At 36.4% G+C, this 16,104-nt stretch overlaps 1 protein-coding gene across 8 annotated transcripts in view; it reads right to left on the reverse strand.

Moving 5' to 3' along the window:
* The window catches only part of LOC106869870 (uncharacterized), a 66,846-nt gene that overhangs the window by 9,126 nt on the left and 41,616 nt on the right, over positions 1-16,104 (reverse strand). For all 8 annotated transcript variants that reach the window (XR_016240778.1, XR_016240777.1, XR_016240776.1 and 5 more), the window contains 2 exons: positions 4,634-4,759; positions 60-182 (listed from right to left, as the gene is read on the reverse strand). Coding sequence is in view for 5 of the 8 variants with exons in the window: in XM_089347918.1 (XP_089204044.1) it covers positions 60-182; positions 4,634-4,759 (249 nt within the window). In the remaining 3 variants the exon portion in view is untranslated. The remainder of the gene's footprint in view (positions 1-59; positions 183-4,633; positions 4,760-16,104) is intronic.

The raw sequence follows: 16,104 nt of genomic DNA on the forward strand, positions 1-16,104 counted from the left end.
AATATGTACTTGAGCGTCATATATCAAGGACATTTTGGTGAAGAGATTTAGAAACTTACCAATGACATTCTTTTGAAATTCAGTATATCCTAGTGCGTTTTTTACACAAGCCGCTTCAATACACTCCTTTTCTCTGACTTCTTTCCATCCGATTCTCCGACAAACGCCTTCTTCTAAGCAACCTGCATGCGACACAAAAGTAACTTTCATTTATTTCAAGAAATGTGGATTGCCACTTGTCAATATATTTATTTCAGCTAACAATATACTGGTTTCAAGTTTTGGGTACAATGCCAGCAATTTAGGAAAGAGTTTAGTTAACTACATCAGCCCCAGTGCTCAGCTGAGATTTATTTAATAATTTTAGCATTTTGCCCGACGTGCTAACGATTCTGCCATCTCGCCGCCATGTATTTCGGCAAAGTGTAATAGAATTTGAAATATACTAAATTATTTACATTTTCAGAAACCTATTTTAGTTCCCCTGTGAGAAGAAAATCAAGCTGTACAGATTTTTACCTGTCATTTTACCTCTCCTAGTTAGAAGATATGGTATGAATCCAATTACGTTTCTTAAAACTTGACCAAAAAGGAAAATCCATCTTGAACAAAAGATGGAAGGAACTAAACCAAGCAGTTACATACACAGAAGTTACATACACAGAAGTTACATGCACTGAAGTTACATGCACTGAAATTACATACACAGAAGTTACATACACAGAAGTTACATGCACTGAAGTTACATACACAGAAGTTACATACACAGAAGTTACATACACAGAAGTTACATACACAGAAGTTACATGCACTGAAGTTACATACACTGAAGTTACATGCACTGAAGTTACATACACAGAAGTTACATACACAGAAGTTACATGCACTGAAGTTACATGCACTGAAGTTACATACACTGAAGTTACATACACAGAAGTTACATACACAGAAGTTACATACACTGAAGTTACATGCACTGAAGTTACATACACAGAAGTTACATACACAGAAGTTACATACACAGAAGTTACATGCACTGAAGTTACATACACTGAAGTTACATACACTGAAGTTACATGCACTGAAGTTACATGCACTGAAGTTACATGCACTGAAGTTACATGCACCGAAGTTACATGCACTGAAGTTACATGCACTGAAGTTACATACACTGAAGTTACATACACTGAAGTTACATGCACTGAAGTTACATGCACTGAAGTTACATGCACTGAAGTTACATGCACTGAAGTTACATGCACTGAAGTTACATGCACTGAAGTTACATACACTGAAGTTACATACACTGAAGTTACATGCACTGAAGTTACATACACTGAAGTTACATGCACTGAAGTTACATACACTGAAGTTACATACACAGAAGTTACATACACAGAAGTTACATACACAGAAGTTACATACACTGAAGTTACATACACTGAAGTTACATGCACTGAAGTTACATACACTGAAGTTACATACACTGAAGTTACATGCACTGAAGTTACATACACTGAAGTTACATACACTGAAGTTACATACACTGAAGTTACATGCACTGAAGTTACAGACACTGAAGTTACATGCACTGAAGTTACATACACTGAAGTTACATACACAGAAGTTACATACACAGAAGTTACATGCACTGAAGTTACATACACTGAAGTTACATGCACTGAAGTTACATGCACTGAAGTTACATACACTGAAGTTACATACACTGAAGTTACATACACAGAAGTTACATGCACTGAAGTTACATACACAGAAGTTACATACACTGAAGTTACATACACTGAAGTTACATACACAGAAGTTACATGCACTGAAGTTACATACACTGAAGTTACATGCACTGAAGTTACATGCACTGAAGTTACATACACTGAAGTTACATACACTGAAGTTACATGCACTGAAGTTACATGCACTGAAGTTACATGCACCGAAGTTACATGCACTGAAGTTACATACACTGAAGTTACATGCACTGAAGTTACATGCACTGAAGTTACATGCACTGAAGTTACATGCACTGAAGGTACATGCACTGAAGTTACATACACTGAAGTTACATGCACTGAAGTTACATACACTGAAGTTACATACACAGAAGTTACATACACAGAAGTTACATACACTGAAGTTACATACACTGAAGTTACATACACTGAAGTTACATGCACTGAAGTTACATGCACTGAAGTTACATACACTGAAGTTACATACACTGAAGTTACATGCACTGAAGTTACATGCACTGAAGTTACATACACTGAAGTTACATGCACTGAAGTTACATGCACTGAAGTTACATACACTGAAGTTACATGCACTGAAGTTACATACACTGAAGTTAAATACACAGAAGTTACATACACAGAAGTTACATGCACTGAAGTTACATACACTGAAGTTACATACACTGAAGTTACATGCACTGAAGTTACATACACTGAAGTTACATACACTGAAGTTACATACACAGAAGTTACATGCACTGAAGTTACATACACAGAAGTTACATACACTGAAGTTACATACACAGAAGTTACATGCACTGAAGTTACATACACTGAAGTTACATACACAGAAGTTACATGCACTGAAGTTACATACACTGAAGTTACATACACTGAAGTTACATGCACTGAAGTTACATACACTGAAGTTACATACACAGAAGTTACACGCACTGAAGTTACATACACAGAAGTTACATACACTGAAGTTACATGCACGGAAGTTACATGCACGGAAGTTACATACACTGAAGTTACATACACAGAAGTTACATGCACTGAAGTTACATACACTGAAGTTACATACACTGAAGTTACATACACTGAAGTTACATACACTGAAGTTACATGCACTGAAGTTACATGCACTGAAGTTACATACACTGAAGTTACATACACTGAAGTTACATACACTGAAGTTACATACACTGAAGTTACATACACTGAAGTTACAGGCACTGAAGTTACATGCACTGAAGTTACATACACTGAAGTTACATACACTGAAGTTACATGCACTGAAGTTACATGCACTGAAGTTACATACACTGAAGTTACATACACTGAAGTTACATACACTGGTATCGTAGAATGACAACACACAGTATTGCTGGGTAATTTGAACTATAATATGTGGTGCACATTTTTTTTTATTAAGCATACAATGCAATTCTCGTTGAGAAAAAAATTGTTACACTATAGTTTTTTATATATCATTGGGAAAAAACCCCAGATCGGTCAAATTAGTTTCTACTACATTCCCTCACATCGAAGACCCTTTCTCTCTCATCGAAATTCGAGAAATTCAAATAAATCTGTATGTACATTCAAATCTTGAATACTGCACTAATTTCAAATTTCAATTTCTTCACAACAGGTAGCATAAATTACATAGAGACTATCGCTTTGTAAGTGCAGTGTAAATGCTATTGTCAATGACATTGCATTCATTACGCGTGGTTATTATTAGTATTTTTTTTTTTTATAAATTCTCATTCACCCCAGCTTCGAATCACAGAAAATAATGAGTGGAACAAGTACTGATGGTGATAATAGAAATCGTCTTACTATCTCATGCTGGAAACGACTGTGAATATTGTAAAGACCAAGAATGCGACAAGAAAATGTTAAACAGAGTAGATGCTTTTTATCAATGTTTCTATTGTCGCGGCACATGTAAGACACAAAGAGTACTTTATGCAATATACAAAGTAATTCTTCGTTAAGCTGTGTGTGACACTGAGCCGAAGTTGGCTCATGACTAATTTAGACTGACACATAAGCTCCACGAATATATCATGTTCGTATGTAGAGATGTTGTATCGTGATTATTCACCAAAGCGACTATTTATACGTCTTCCATTTCGTTACTATACAGGCCAATCAAACATACATCAGTCTGATTACATTTAAGATTAGTGAATAAATCAAGCAGATTATCATAAAATTAATTACAATATTACACTCGAAATTAATTCAGAGAAATGATTTAGATAGAAGATTCAGATTAAGCATCTTATAGTAATTACTATCGTCGCTTTGCGCTTAAACTTCAAATCGAGCTGGAACTATTGTGATTACCCTGACAAACAAGTCTACAATATATTTATCAATGATCCAAGTTTTGATTTCCGTCGTTTATAAATTGTCTCTTGAAAAAAATAAATTCGATGATTATCACATTTCTATTGTCTAAAATATTTGATGTCTTTCACATTTCCATTTGCCAAAATATATTCTTCTGAAATAGTGTTTTTCCAAACTTCTGACAAAAATAATATAACAGTGTTGTTGTTAATGAAAACTAAAGATACACTGAGGTTTAAAGAATGATTAGTAGTGATCATGACACGCGCTTTTTATTTTCATCCATTCAACGATCCCCTTAACCGATTTATAAATAGAGAAGACAATACATACAATATTACAACATTCAATTTGTGCATTTTAACGGCAATACAAGCATGATGCTACTGTAACAAAATTACTCAAGGAAAGCAGTTTTGAAATTCATGGATATAGTTAAGCTATTTATTTATAGTTGTTTTTCTAATCTGAATATTGGATGCAATCGAGCACTTTCAACAGCAAATATAAATACCTACCATATTCTTCTATATCCCAGGAAGGAAAGGCTACACTCTTATTAATCTTGCAACGCAAAACAAGACAAGTTTTCTTCGTCAACCTTTTCGAGCCAACAGGATAACACCCATGCTTATACTTACAACCTACAAACAAAAGAAAATCATTGCAATAATTGTAAGAGAAACTATTCACAATTATGTCAAGATATTGTTCCCATATTAAATATATGAAGCATACGATATTTACTCAGATATACACAAAGTAAATAACATTTAAAATTTCAATGGTGTTTACTTCTTAATGCGTTTTACACTCCTGTAAACATAACAATTCGTTCCACATCTTTGAGGGATGTATTCGTACGTACGCACGTACGCACGGACGTTCAATGGTTGATTAGCTGCATATTTGATATCTTTACAGATCTTTTTTTAATTGAAATCCTCAACATTAATAAGGCAAAATTAGTAATCAGCAGAATGTATCTCGCCAAGCCATTGGAGCTCCAAGTGGCATTTGTTTCAGCTTGCCACCAGACTACAAGTAAAGATGAGACTCATTACTGCAAACTTTGTATACAGTACGAGGTGCAAAACATGTAACTTGGTCTCAAATTTTTATTTTGAAGTAATCCTTGTCTCTTGCTTGTATGAGCACGCGATGTTTCTCCTACAGCCCTCGAATGGATATTCCCAACAGATGTAGCAGAAGTGATTTTGGCCATTGCGACATACACGCTATGAAAATCGAAGCAAATTGAAGTGAAGAAATCAAAGCAGTCCACAGTGGACAGAGCAATTACCAATTTGATTGTCACAATAACATCCGAGACTCGCATTACGTCAAAGTATTCTAAGAATAGTTATGATCTAAAATGTGCTATAGCTACAATTAAAGCGGTCTTATTAAATAATCACAGGTATTCTAAAAGGACAAATAGGATCACATTACATGCTGCATTCTACATTACATTTCTGTAAATTTGGCATATAATGGGTATCTTGTATATGAAAATCTTGATGTGATGGAGCAAAACTGAATGGCATTTTCAGAAAGAGCACCTTAAAATTAACTAAAATCATCGTCAATATCTCTTGCTATAGAAACCTTTTTTTTAAAAAAACATGTGAATTATATTTGGTTTCAAAATGTTGAAAATCATTGCAAAAATATGAAAATTTGATATAAACTACCTCTATGGTTATAAGCTAATGCAATTTACCGTATTGAATTTCATACTTTTACCCAAGAAAATGTCTAAAAAATTAATGAGTCCTTCATTCGAATTTGTGCTTATATTACATGCTTTAATTCACTAAAAGCATTTTTCCTGAATATGCACTGCTGAAACTGGAGTGCGACCAATATGCCTGAGCGTCTTTTATGTCATCAAATCCATAAGAAAAGGAAATTTCTTGATAATGGTCTAAGTATTTATATTTCAAGATATGCCGAAGTTTTGCGATCGTATTTTGCAAGGCACATCAAACCTTAGTTTACAAAGAGAAAAATTAATCTGCATCATATTATTACATTCGCACATTATTCGAGTAGATATTTTTTCAACTTTCGGTACTTTGTTGGTACCTGTTAAACTTTCGTTATGTTGACGCATGATATTTTAACAGCAGACTGATGACTAATTATTAATATAAAAGTTCCTCATCATTATTCACCTTGATAGCATGAATCATTACCAAGCGTTCAGTCGAGAATCTAGGCATCGTATGTATTCATCGCAGTAAGATAATTTCCTTTACACATTAGTACAAATTAGCAAGACAAAAAATTTATCGATTTTATAGCACAATTCTTTCTCCATTGAATGGATATTTCATTTTACTTCAACAAATAAATAACTACAGACATTTATTCAGAAAATCTTATTAAAAGAAAGTAATTTGAGCATTGAACAAAATTGTGAATACGATATCCTACGTAGTAGCAGTTAACCACAATTAAATTATTACCAGACTATTAATATCATTGAGGCATTATCACATATGATAGCTAGGGCATATTGACTAAGCGTATTCTTATTTATGTATCTATATAGTTTTAATAACTGAAACTATTCATCATTCTTCACGAGGATTTGTTTCTGAGTATCTATGTGCCAAATTCATCATACAGTAAAGCAAGGTCAGAAATTTCTATTTGTAAGCTAAAAATGTCTGATTAAAGTCAACCAAAATAAAGGGAGTTTTATTACTGTATTAGAAACATTAGTTGAGATTCACAAACCTTTGAGCATCGAAAAAGGTGCTTTACGGTAATCAGTTATCATTAGTTTCGGCCATAAGGCGACGAGCTGTCAGAATTGTTAGCATGCCGGGCAAAATCCTTCGCGGTATTTCGCCTGTCTTTACGTTCTGAGTTCGAATTCCGCCGGAGCTGACTTTGCCTTACATCTTTCAGGGTCGATAAATCAAGTACCAGTGAAACACTGGGATCGATGTAATCGGCTGGTCCCCTCCGACTAAAATTTCAGGCCATGTGCCTATAGTCGAAAGGATTATTAGTTTCGGCCATTACTTTCTTATTTTTAATCATACGGAATACAATTTAACATTTCTCTTCGTTAGAATCTATGAAATACATACCAGCGAGGTATTGAGATTGTCGTAGTGAACAATTTACTAGTTTTTTGTGCTTCTGTCAGAATTAATCTTTATAAGGTCTGTTGTACCTGAAACATACTTCATCTAAATACAAGCAACACAGGGAAATTTTTACGTGTTACATTTCTTATAAATGTTAGGAAAGTCGAGTGAAAACATCGAATCCTATACGTAACAGAAATATAAAGAAAATACAGAAAGTTGTAATTTAGAGAAGCATCATTATAAATGTATACATTTCACTAATTCAATTACATATTACTATTGTTCTTTAGCTACTGGTAAACATTGATCGAACATAACTATGATGAAAGATATTTCAACAGTAATTAAGTCTAATAGTTGCCTGTCGAAGAATATATTGTCAAATACGTACTTCAGTTTTTTGTTCATTGGTAGTGGTAGAGAGTATATAACTTTGATAACTTTGATAGGTTTCGGCCAGTATGGGCCCAGACCATGTCTAACTTAATAGCACCTCTTGCTGAAGTCTTTTAGTCATACATGAGGCACCATGGCCCACTCTAGCAAAGAGTTATTATTGTTGGAGACATATCCGGGTGTAGGAGGTTGGTCCGGGATTTTTTGAAGATATTTCTCCAGTGAACGTTTGAATTTTATGGCATCCGTTTTGACGTATTTTGGTATGGTATTAAAGATAGCTGACCAGTTGAGGTGAAGTAATTGTGACGCAATATTGCTATGTGTACCGAATTCGATTTTTGTAGTGGGCGGATAGCATGGGGGCCAAGTCTTGGATGGATTTCAAAATTGATGCCAACATCATTTGTGCAATACTGATGGAATATTTTCCAAATCATACAAATGAGTAGCGCTTCCGGCGGTGTTGGAGTATATATATATATATATATATATATATATATATATACAACTTGTGTATGTATGTATGTATATATGTGTGTGTGTTTGTGTGCGTATGCATGTATATATATATACACACACACACACATATATATATAAATAATTAGAAAATTGAGAACAACATTGATTAACCAGTACATCGATAGGACCGCATTTAAAGGTTAAATAAACTTTAAAGGTGGTCCTATCAATGTACTGGTTAATCTATGATTTTTTTCCATTTTTTAGATTATTTGCATTGGTTCCTGATTTTTTTTTGATGCGGTCATGCTGATGATGCACCGCCATTTTGCTACACTTTTATTACTGAGCTATTCCTCCGACATGTGGCACTTGGTGAAGAATGGAGTTTGATATAGCTACCCTCATCTGCACCTCTTGCCGTGAGGTAGGTTCATCTGGGACTCTCGACAGGAAGAGGTCCAGCTTTGAATTAAAAACGCCTACATCTACTTTTTGCAGGTTCCTAAGGCTTTTTGGAAGAATATTAAAAAGCTGTGCGCCCCTGAAACTCAGGATGTTGCAGTAAATGGTTCTGAAGCATGATGGCGTTGCTGGGATCTTTGGCACTATGCAGTGTCGTCCCGTTTGGGCATTGCTGTAGCTTTCAATGCCAAAATTTGGCACAATACTTTCCAGGATCTTCCAGATGTATATTATAGCATACCTCTCCCATCTTTGCTCCAGGGAGTAGAGTCTTAGCTGTTTCAGCCTTTTCTCAGTAGCTGAGCAGTTGCAAAGAGATGATCTTCCTTGTGAATCTTCTCTAGATTACTTCAAAGTCCGCTGTTAATTTCACACTGGTGGGTGACCATAGCTACGAGCAGTAATCCAGGCGTCTGAGAACGAATTCCTCTGGAGAACCATCATGGCTTCCTTCTCTCTGGTTCTGAATGTTCTCAAGATCCATCCAGCCAGTCATCTGCACTTTGTCGCCATCCTGGTAATGTGCACAGGGAAAGAGGTATCATCACTCATGTCAATACCCAGGCCCTTCACTGATTTCGGCTCTGGGATTGAAATTCCTTGTGGACCAGTGTACTCTGTAAGTTTCATATTCAGTTTTGGACGCTATAGCGCAGGGCTTGGAATTTTTCAGCATTCAACTGCATATTATTATCCTCAGCCCATCTGTAAACTGAGTCCAACTCTTGCTGCAGATGTGCTGACCACCAAAGTTCTTGATAGAAACAGATCACAAGCCTATACTACCACTGCTAAAAACTCCAAGAATCCAGATTTGATTTGACTCCAAGAATCTAGCGTTTCCGCATGCGCCTAATGAGATTCACCTATGAGATCACACACACTGCAGGATAAACCTCATTACAGCAAATATCCTATCCAGGGCTCCTGGCAGAATACCAACGAAACAAGAGTTCCAGCAGGAGACAGAGTCAGACATGTTCATCCGTACTATCATAGAGAACATCTCCGTGAGTGACAAACGACTGGAGGAAATCAGGCAGAAACAAGACACTAATAAAATCCGTGGTCAAATTATCAACTTCTACAAGATGGACCACTGGCCTGAAGCAGTCACACAATATCTTACTGGTTTGTACGGCAGTACCTAACAGTTTATCAGGGACTCTTACTGTATCAGAGCCGACTCATCATCCCCGCAGACCTCCAGAAAGACATCTTGGATCGTCTACACGAAGGATACCAAGGTATCGTCAAATGCCAACACTGGCGTGAGACAATGTTTGGTGGTCAGGTTTTTCCAAGCAAATTGCTGAGAACATAGGAGGGTGTAGTATCTGTGAGAAGGAAAAGAAATATCCACCAGAACCACTACGACCTACCGAGTTACCTGACTTTCCATGGCAGAAGGTAGGAATGGACTTGTTCGAATTGAAAAGACACAGATATCTATTAGTCATTGACTACTATTCTAGATGGATAGAGTTATCTCATCTACAGACAACAATATCAAGCATTATCGTTGACAACTGCAAATCAATATTTGCTAGATATGGTATACCGGAGGTTGTCATTTCGGATAATGGTTCTCAATTCATATTGAAGGAGTTCTGGGATTTTTCAAATGTTTTTGGCTTTTTACACCTCGCCAGTCGTCTCCATTATCCACAAGGAAACGGAGAAGCTGAGCGTGCAGTTCAGATAGGTAAAAACTTTCTAAAAAAAGAAGAAAAGCAAATGATCCATATATCGCAGTGCTTAATTATCGCATTACTCCACTACAACATGGCAAGAGTCCTGAAGAGTTGTTGATGAACAGGAAACTCAGGAGTTGCATTCCAACAATTTCTTATAAAAATGTATCCTGCCAAGAAAATGTTGAGCAACACAAAAATGCACTCTCAGCTCAAATTGAAACAATAAGTCAATTTCGACAAACGTCATTGAGTATCTTTTACTGAAGAACAGCCAGTTTGGGTGAAGACACCTAAAACCAGTCCAGCCAAAGTGGTGAAACCTATCACCAAGGTCAATACTTGTCGAGGCAGATTCAGGACTACTTCGACGAATCAGAAGCCATCTTCGCAATAGAAGTGAGAAAACCAAGTTTCCTCAGGTAGCTACTCCAATAGAATTGTCCATCTTACCAACCACACCCAGAAATGTTCCCGAGTACAGCCGCGATATTTCAGCAGAACATCTCACCGAACAAATTGACCAAACAAAGACCCAGTTCCCTGCGCACAGGGATGTCCCTGTGTTGACAAATCGGGAATTACCAAGCCGGCAGTGTACACTAAGAGTGAACTCATAACCTGAAAGGGGGATCTCGTGTTATCTCCATTAGATTAGTCACCGACCATTACGTGGACTCTCTAGTTTAAAAGAACACATTCGTTTCCCTAATAGGAAGAGCCCATTACTGTGTATGCTTTGCTAATAAACGGGCATATCTTATCGCACGCTGAATTCTCTTTCTGTTTATTAACCAATATCGTCAACGTTCATTATACCACACATGCATGTATGTATGTTTGTATTCATATGTGTACGTGTGTGCATATGTACATATATTTGTATGTGTGTCTACGTGTGCACGTGCGCGCATATATCTGTATGTTTGTATATATATATATATATATATATATATATATATATATATATATATATATAAATTTAAGGAATGGAGTGAACGCATGTCATAACTGCATACTTTATTCCGACATATGTTTCGAAGAATTACAATTTATGCGATCCATAGGAATCGTCGATGTTAAAAATGTAAACTTCTTCTCAGGGAAATGTATAGGAATTTATATATATATATATATATATATATATATATATATATATATATAGATATATATATGGGAGAATTTACTAAAAAAACAACAGACGAGGACAGGTGGTGTAAACAACAAAAGGATGTATTAGTTTAACGCTCGGGAATAGAGAAAGTCTTTAACGTTTCGAGCTACGCTCTTCAACAGAAAGAATACGGAGAAAACAAGGAGAAAATCACGGAGAAAAAAAAAATTGAATGTGTTGGTCAGCGATCTATCATGGTGACATATATATATATATATATATGTGTGTGTGTGTGTGTGCTTGCGTGTGTGAGTATTTGTGCGTGTATCTGTGTGTGTATGTGTGTGTCCAAACATGGGTATGTATATAAATGTATATGTGTGTGGGGGCATGTATGTGTACGTATTGGCGTATATAAATGTAGATATAGACAAAATGATGTACGTGTACATGTAAGCCATCAAACTAAAAGACCAGTGAATTCTTATAGATCAGCCAAGTACAATCGAAAGTGTAGCCTACTATGATGAATAAATCAACACTACAAAGTAATCAAATGCCAATGCCTTTAAAACGGCAGTCCCTTTAATAGCAAAACTATTTAATAGCAAAACCACCATCCCACTAAATCCATTTCTTCAATGCAGTTTACCAACAGACTTTCACCCGCAACACGTCTCTTGATACACTCAGTGGCTACTACTAACTTGTATGCCGCGTCAGACGGATAGGATGCGCCTGAAGCTGAGAATTTGATTTTATGGAGACGATATTTATATATCACAAGGAAACACAACTGGATCTCATAATGCAGGGAAACGGTTACATAACCAAATACCTGCAAGCATGGAGAATTACTCTGCGCGGAAACAATTGTAAATATCTAACCGTCCTCCTTCCTGTTGACTCCAACTTTTTCAAAATTTATATATATATTAGCAGCTAAGCCCGATTTCACCCGGTTGGTTTTGATGATGTGGCTGTGAAACCTGCTCTGTGTAAGCATTCGACTTGTTTGGGCACACTTCCGTTAAAAAACAATTTTAGAATGACTTTTTTCTGTCAAAACGCTAAAAATAACTGACCAAAAAAAAAACCAACCAAGATTCAACCAAATCAAAAAATAAATGCAAATATTAAGCGAACAAAGATGAACCATCTCACTTCCGTTGCGTGCACACACACACACACACACACACACACACACACACATATTCACACAGAGTTGAAACGCTGTTTGATTAATTTTTCAGCGTACAATTTTCATCATCCCACTACCAAGCATGACATCACTTCTTCCTCCCTTATTCATCTATCATGCCTTCCTTCTTTATTCATTTATCACCCCTTCCTTTCTCATTCATAAACGCAAGAGTATTATTATAGTAGATTATCTCGTAACCATGGGAGCTATGAAAAATACAAAGCTCAGCGTCACCACCGGATCATTCTACACATCTGTGTAATTTTTCGCGCAATTCCACCCAGCCGTTTGACCATGAATCCCAAGACAAGAAAGAATCGCCCATGTCAAATTTATATGTCTGTAGTTCATTGTTCTAACGTCCTGTACCCTGATATGCATCTATATACACATGTAGATGTAAGTATATACATATATGTGTGTATACATGCATATATATTCTTTGTATTATATATATATATATAATATATATATATATATATATATATATATATATATATATATATATATATATATATATATATATATATATATATATAGGAACAATAAAACCAAGTCGTAGCAAAAACGAAAAAAAGGCACAACAGATGATAATCGTAACGTCAAAACTGATAATATCGGACGAATCCTAATCATACCATATAGTGCTCATCAGTCAGAACTATTTCACCTTCGGATCCTCCTTCAACATATGCGACCAGCTTTGATGAACTGAAGACCGTGGAGGGAAATGCATGTTCAACATTTCAGGAGGCCTGCAAGAAAACTGGTCTGATATCGGACGACCAAAAAATACACCGTGCAATGGGGGAAGCAGCTAGTATTCGCTTCGGAGATTCGCTACGCGACTTCTTCGCCATCATGTTTATTTACTGCCGGCCACCTGATCCGATGAACTTTCGGGAAGAATGAAAAACTGAACCAGGACGAAACCTCATGCAAAGAAACAACATTAAAGCTCTTACCTCTCGCATTGAAAATAAAATATTGATTCGTCTGCAGGAGCGAATGCAAAGAGATAAACTTGACCTGGTTCGAAATTTCCCACTGCCTCAACCTGAATATAACGAAACTAATCAACTGATACCAAAGATTATCGCAGAAGAATGTAACTATAACACAGAGTGCCTTCGAATAGTGTCTACAGACATCTACAATACTCTAAATATTGACCAAAAGCACAACTTTCATATGGTTGTAAACTCAGTTTTACAAAAGGAAAACAAGGTTTTCGCCTTAAGCGCGAATGGTGGAACTAGCAAAACATATCTTATCAAGGCCATCGTAGATTTTCTACGTTCGGAGAAAAAAACAATCGTACTCGCCACAGCTCTGTTTGATATTGTGGCAACATTGCTGCACAATGACCGGATATTTCATTCTTGGTTCAATGTGCCTATAAACATAATACCGGACTCCTGCTGCAATGTGTCATCTCAGGATGCAACTGCACAACTCTTCAGAATGACCAGTCTATGAAGTCAGCCAAGGCGACAGGCTCATATACGAATACTTGGATCGTTTCCTACGCAACTCTGTTTGGAGGAGTATTGGTTCTTTTTGTAGGCGACAGGAAGCAGATTCTACCTGTTGTTAAACGTGGTGGTCGAGCCCAAATAGAGCAAGCCACTTTGAAAAATTCGTAAATCTGGAGGTCTTTGACGGAGTTGAGTCTAAAGAAAAACATGAGGGTACGAAATTCATCAGATGCAACTTTAGCAACCTATTTAAGCGACATCGGTTCCGAACAATGTCCGTTCTCCGACCCACTGAAGAATGTGATTCAAATTTGGCTAGAATCCAAATTCGTCTTTAATGATTTAAGTGAAAACTACAAAATCGTATCATAGCTGTGTTCACAAGCTGTCAACGCCTCAACCAATGAAGAGGTAAACAGTGTGAATGAGCATATGATTAGCAACTTCCCTCGGGAAAGTCGAGAGTACTGTAGTTCAGATACAACAGCTGACGAAAATTACCACCACTACCCACAGGATTTCTTGAACCACTTAAATCCATCGGGATTGCCACTCCATAAAATTCAATTGAAAAAGAACTGTCCGATAATGTTCCTTATGAATCTTGATCCAAGCAATGGACATTGCAGTGGAACGAGATACAAGGTACCAGAACTAAATTCCAAGGTTATTGAAGCAGTGATTGCAACTGGCCCCCACAATGGTAAACGCCTGTTCATTCCGCAGATACCCCTTATACCAACCGATAACCAGTTTTCGTTCCAATTAAGACGCAGGCAGTCTCCTATGTAACTGGCATTCTCATCTACAGCAAACAAGGCACAGGGCCATACTTAAGATCGTGTAGGTGTACTTTTACCGACTCCAATGTTTACACGCGGCCAGTTATACGTCGCTATGCGTACAGCACGGACTCCAGTAACTTGAAAATTAGTGTTGACCCAACACAAAAGAATGTCTACAAAGAAGTTTTACAATCATATTGATATTAAAATCCATTTACATATTTTTCAGTACATACTGTTGATATGATTTTCGTCCCTCGTTTTATGCCCTCATCGTAGATGGATGGATTTGAGGATGATGATGATGATGATGATGATGATGATAATAATAATAATAATAATAATAATAATAATAATAATAATAATATATAATATATAATAATAATATATATTATATAATATATTAATAATATATTTTTTGGCTCCATGCGATGTCTTTATTTCCGATGTTTTTGGATAAGTTTCGGAGCAGTGATTTATCGTTCTCACATGTTAAACTTCCTCGGTGTTCTCTCCTTATTCCTGAACAATAATAATAATAATAATAATAATAATAATAATAATAATAATAATAATAATAATAATAATAATAATAATAATAATAATAATAAATGCCCTGATGCAGTACCAGGCAGTGGCTCTCATGGCTTCTGATGTTAATTGATTGGATGTGTTATCATGTACATTGTTTTGTCTTGGTATAAAAGATGGGCTACAGCAAATATTCTGCTTAATACTACAGATTTGTTGTCAATTATTTGATCTTAACTATTTGTGCATGTCCCTTAGTGTTTGACGATATGTGCATCTCTGATCACGAGCAGAGGTACTGGGGAAGCATCATAGCCATGTGTTGAGAGGAATCCTTTGGGGTTCGAATAATTTACCTTTGGAAAGTTGGGTGTTTTGTTCATCATCCTTAAACAAACCATACAGGGACCTTTCGAGTTGAAGAAAATTTTAACAGGGCCCCACCTGGAAGGTTATGCGCTGTTAATCTTGATATGAGATCATCTTGTCGCGCACATATGGCTGTCATGAACATGCCCGGTGTATCTTTATCAGGCGGATAGTCATGATGGGTATATTGGGTTTCGTATATGTTGTTTCTGGTTGCCAAGTCCTCGCTGTAAAGGAGTACCTCATAAGACATGACAGACTAGGGTAGTACAACCACTAGAATGCTTGTAAATACTACAAAATTAAATCCCATGATAAATGGTACAGGCACCATCCAGAGGATGTTGTAAATAGCAAGGGCGTCACCGTCCTTTGGAACTTCCC

The sequence above is a fragment of the Octopus bimaculoides genome, chromosome 2, assembly GCF_046866305.1.
Source record: "Octopus bimaculoides isolate indiv1 chromosome 2, ASM4686630v1, whole genome shotgun sequence".
NCBI lineage: Eukaryota > Metazoa > Mollusca > Cephalopoda > Octopoda > Octopodidae > Octopus > Octopus bimaculoides.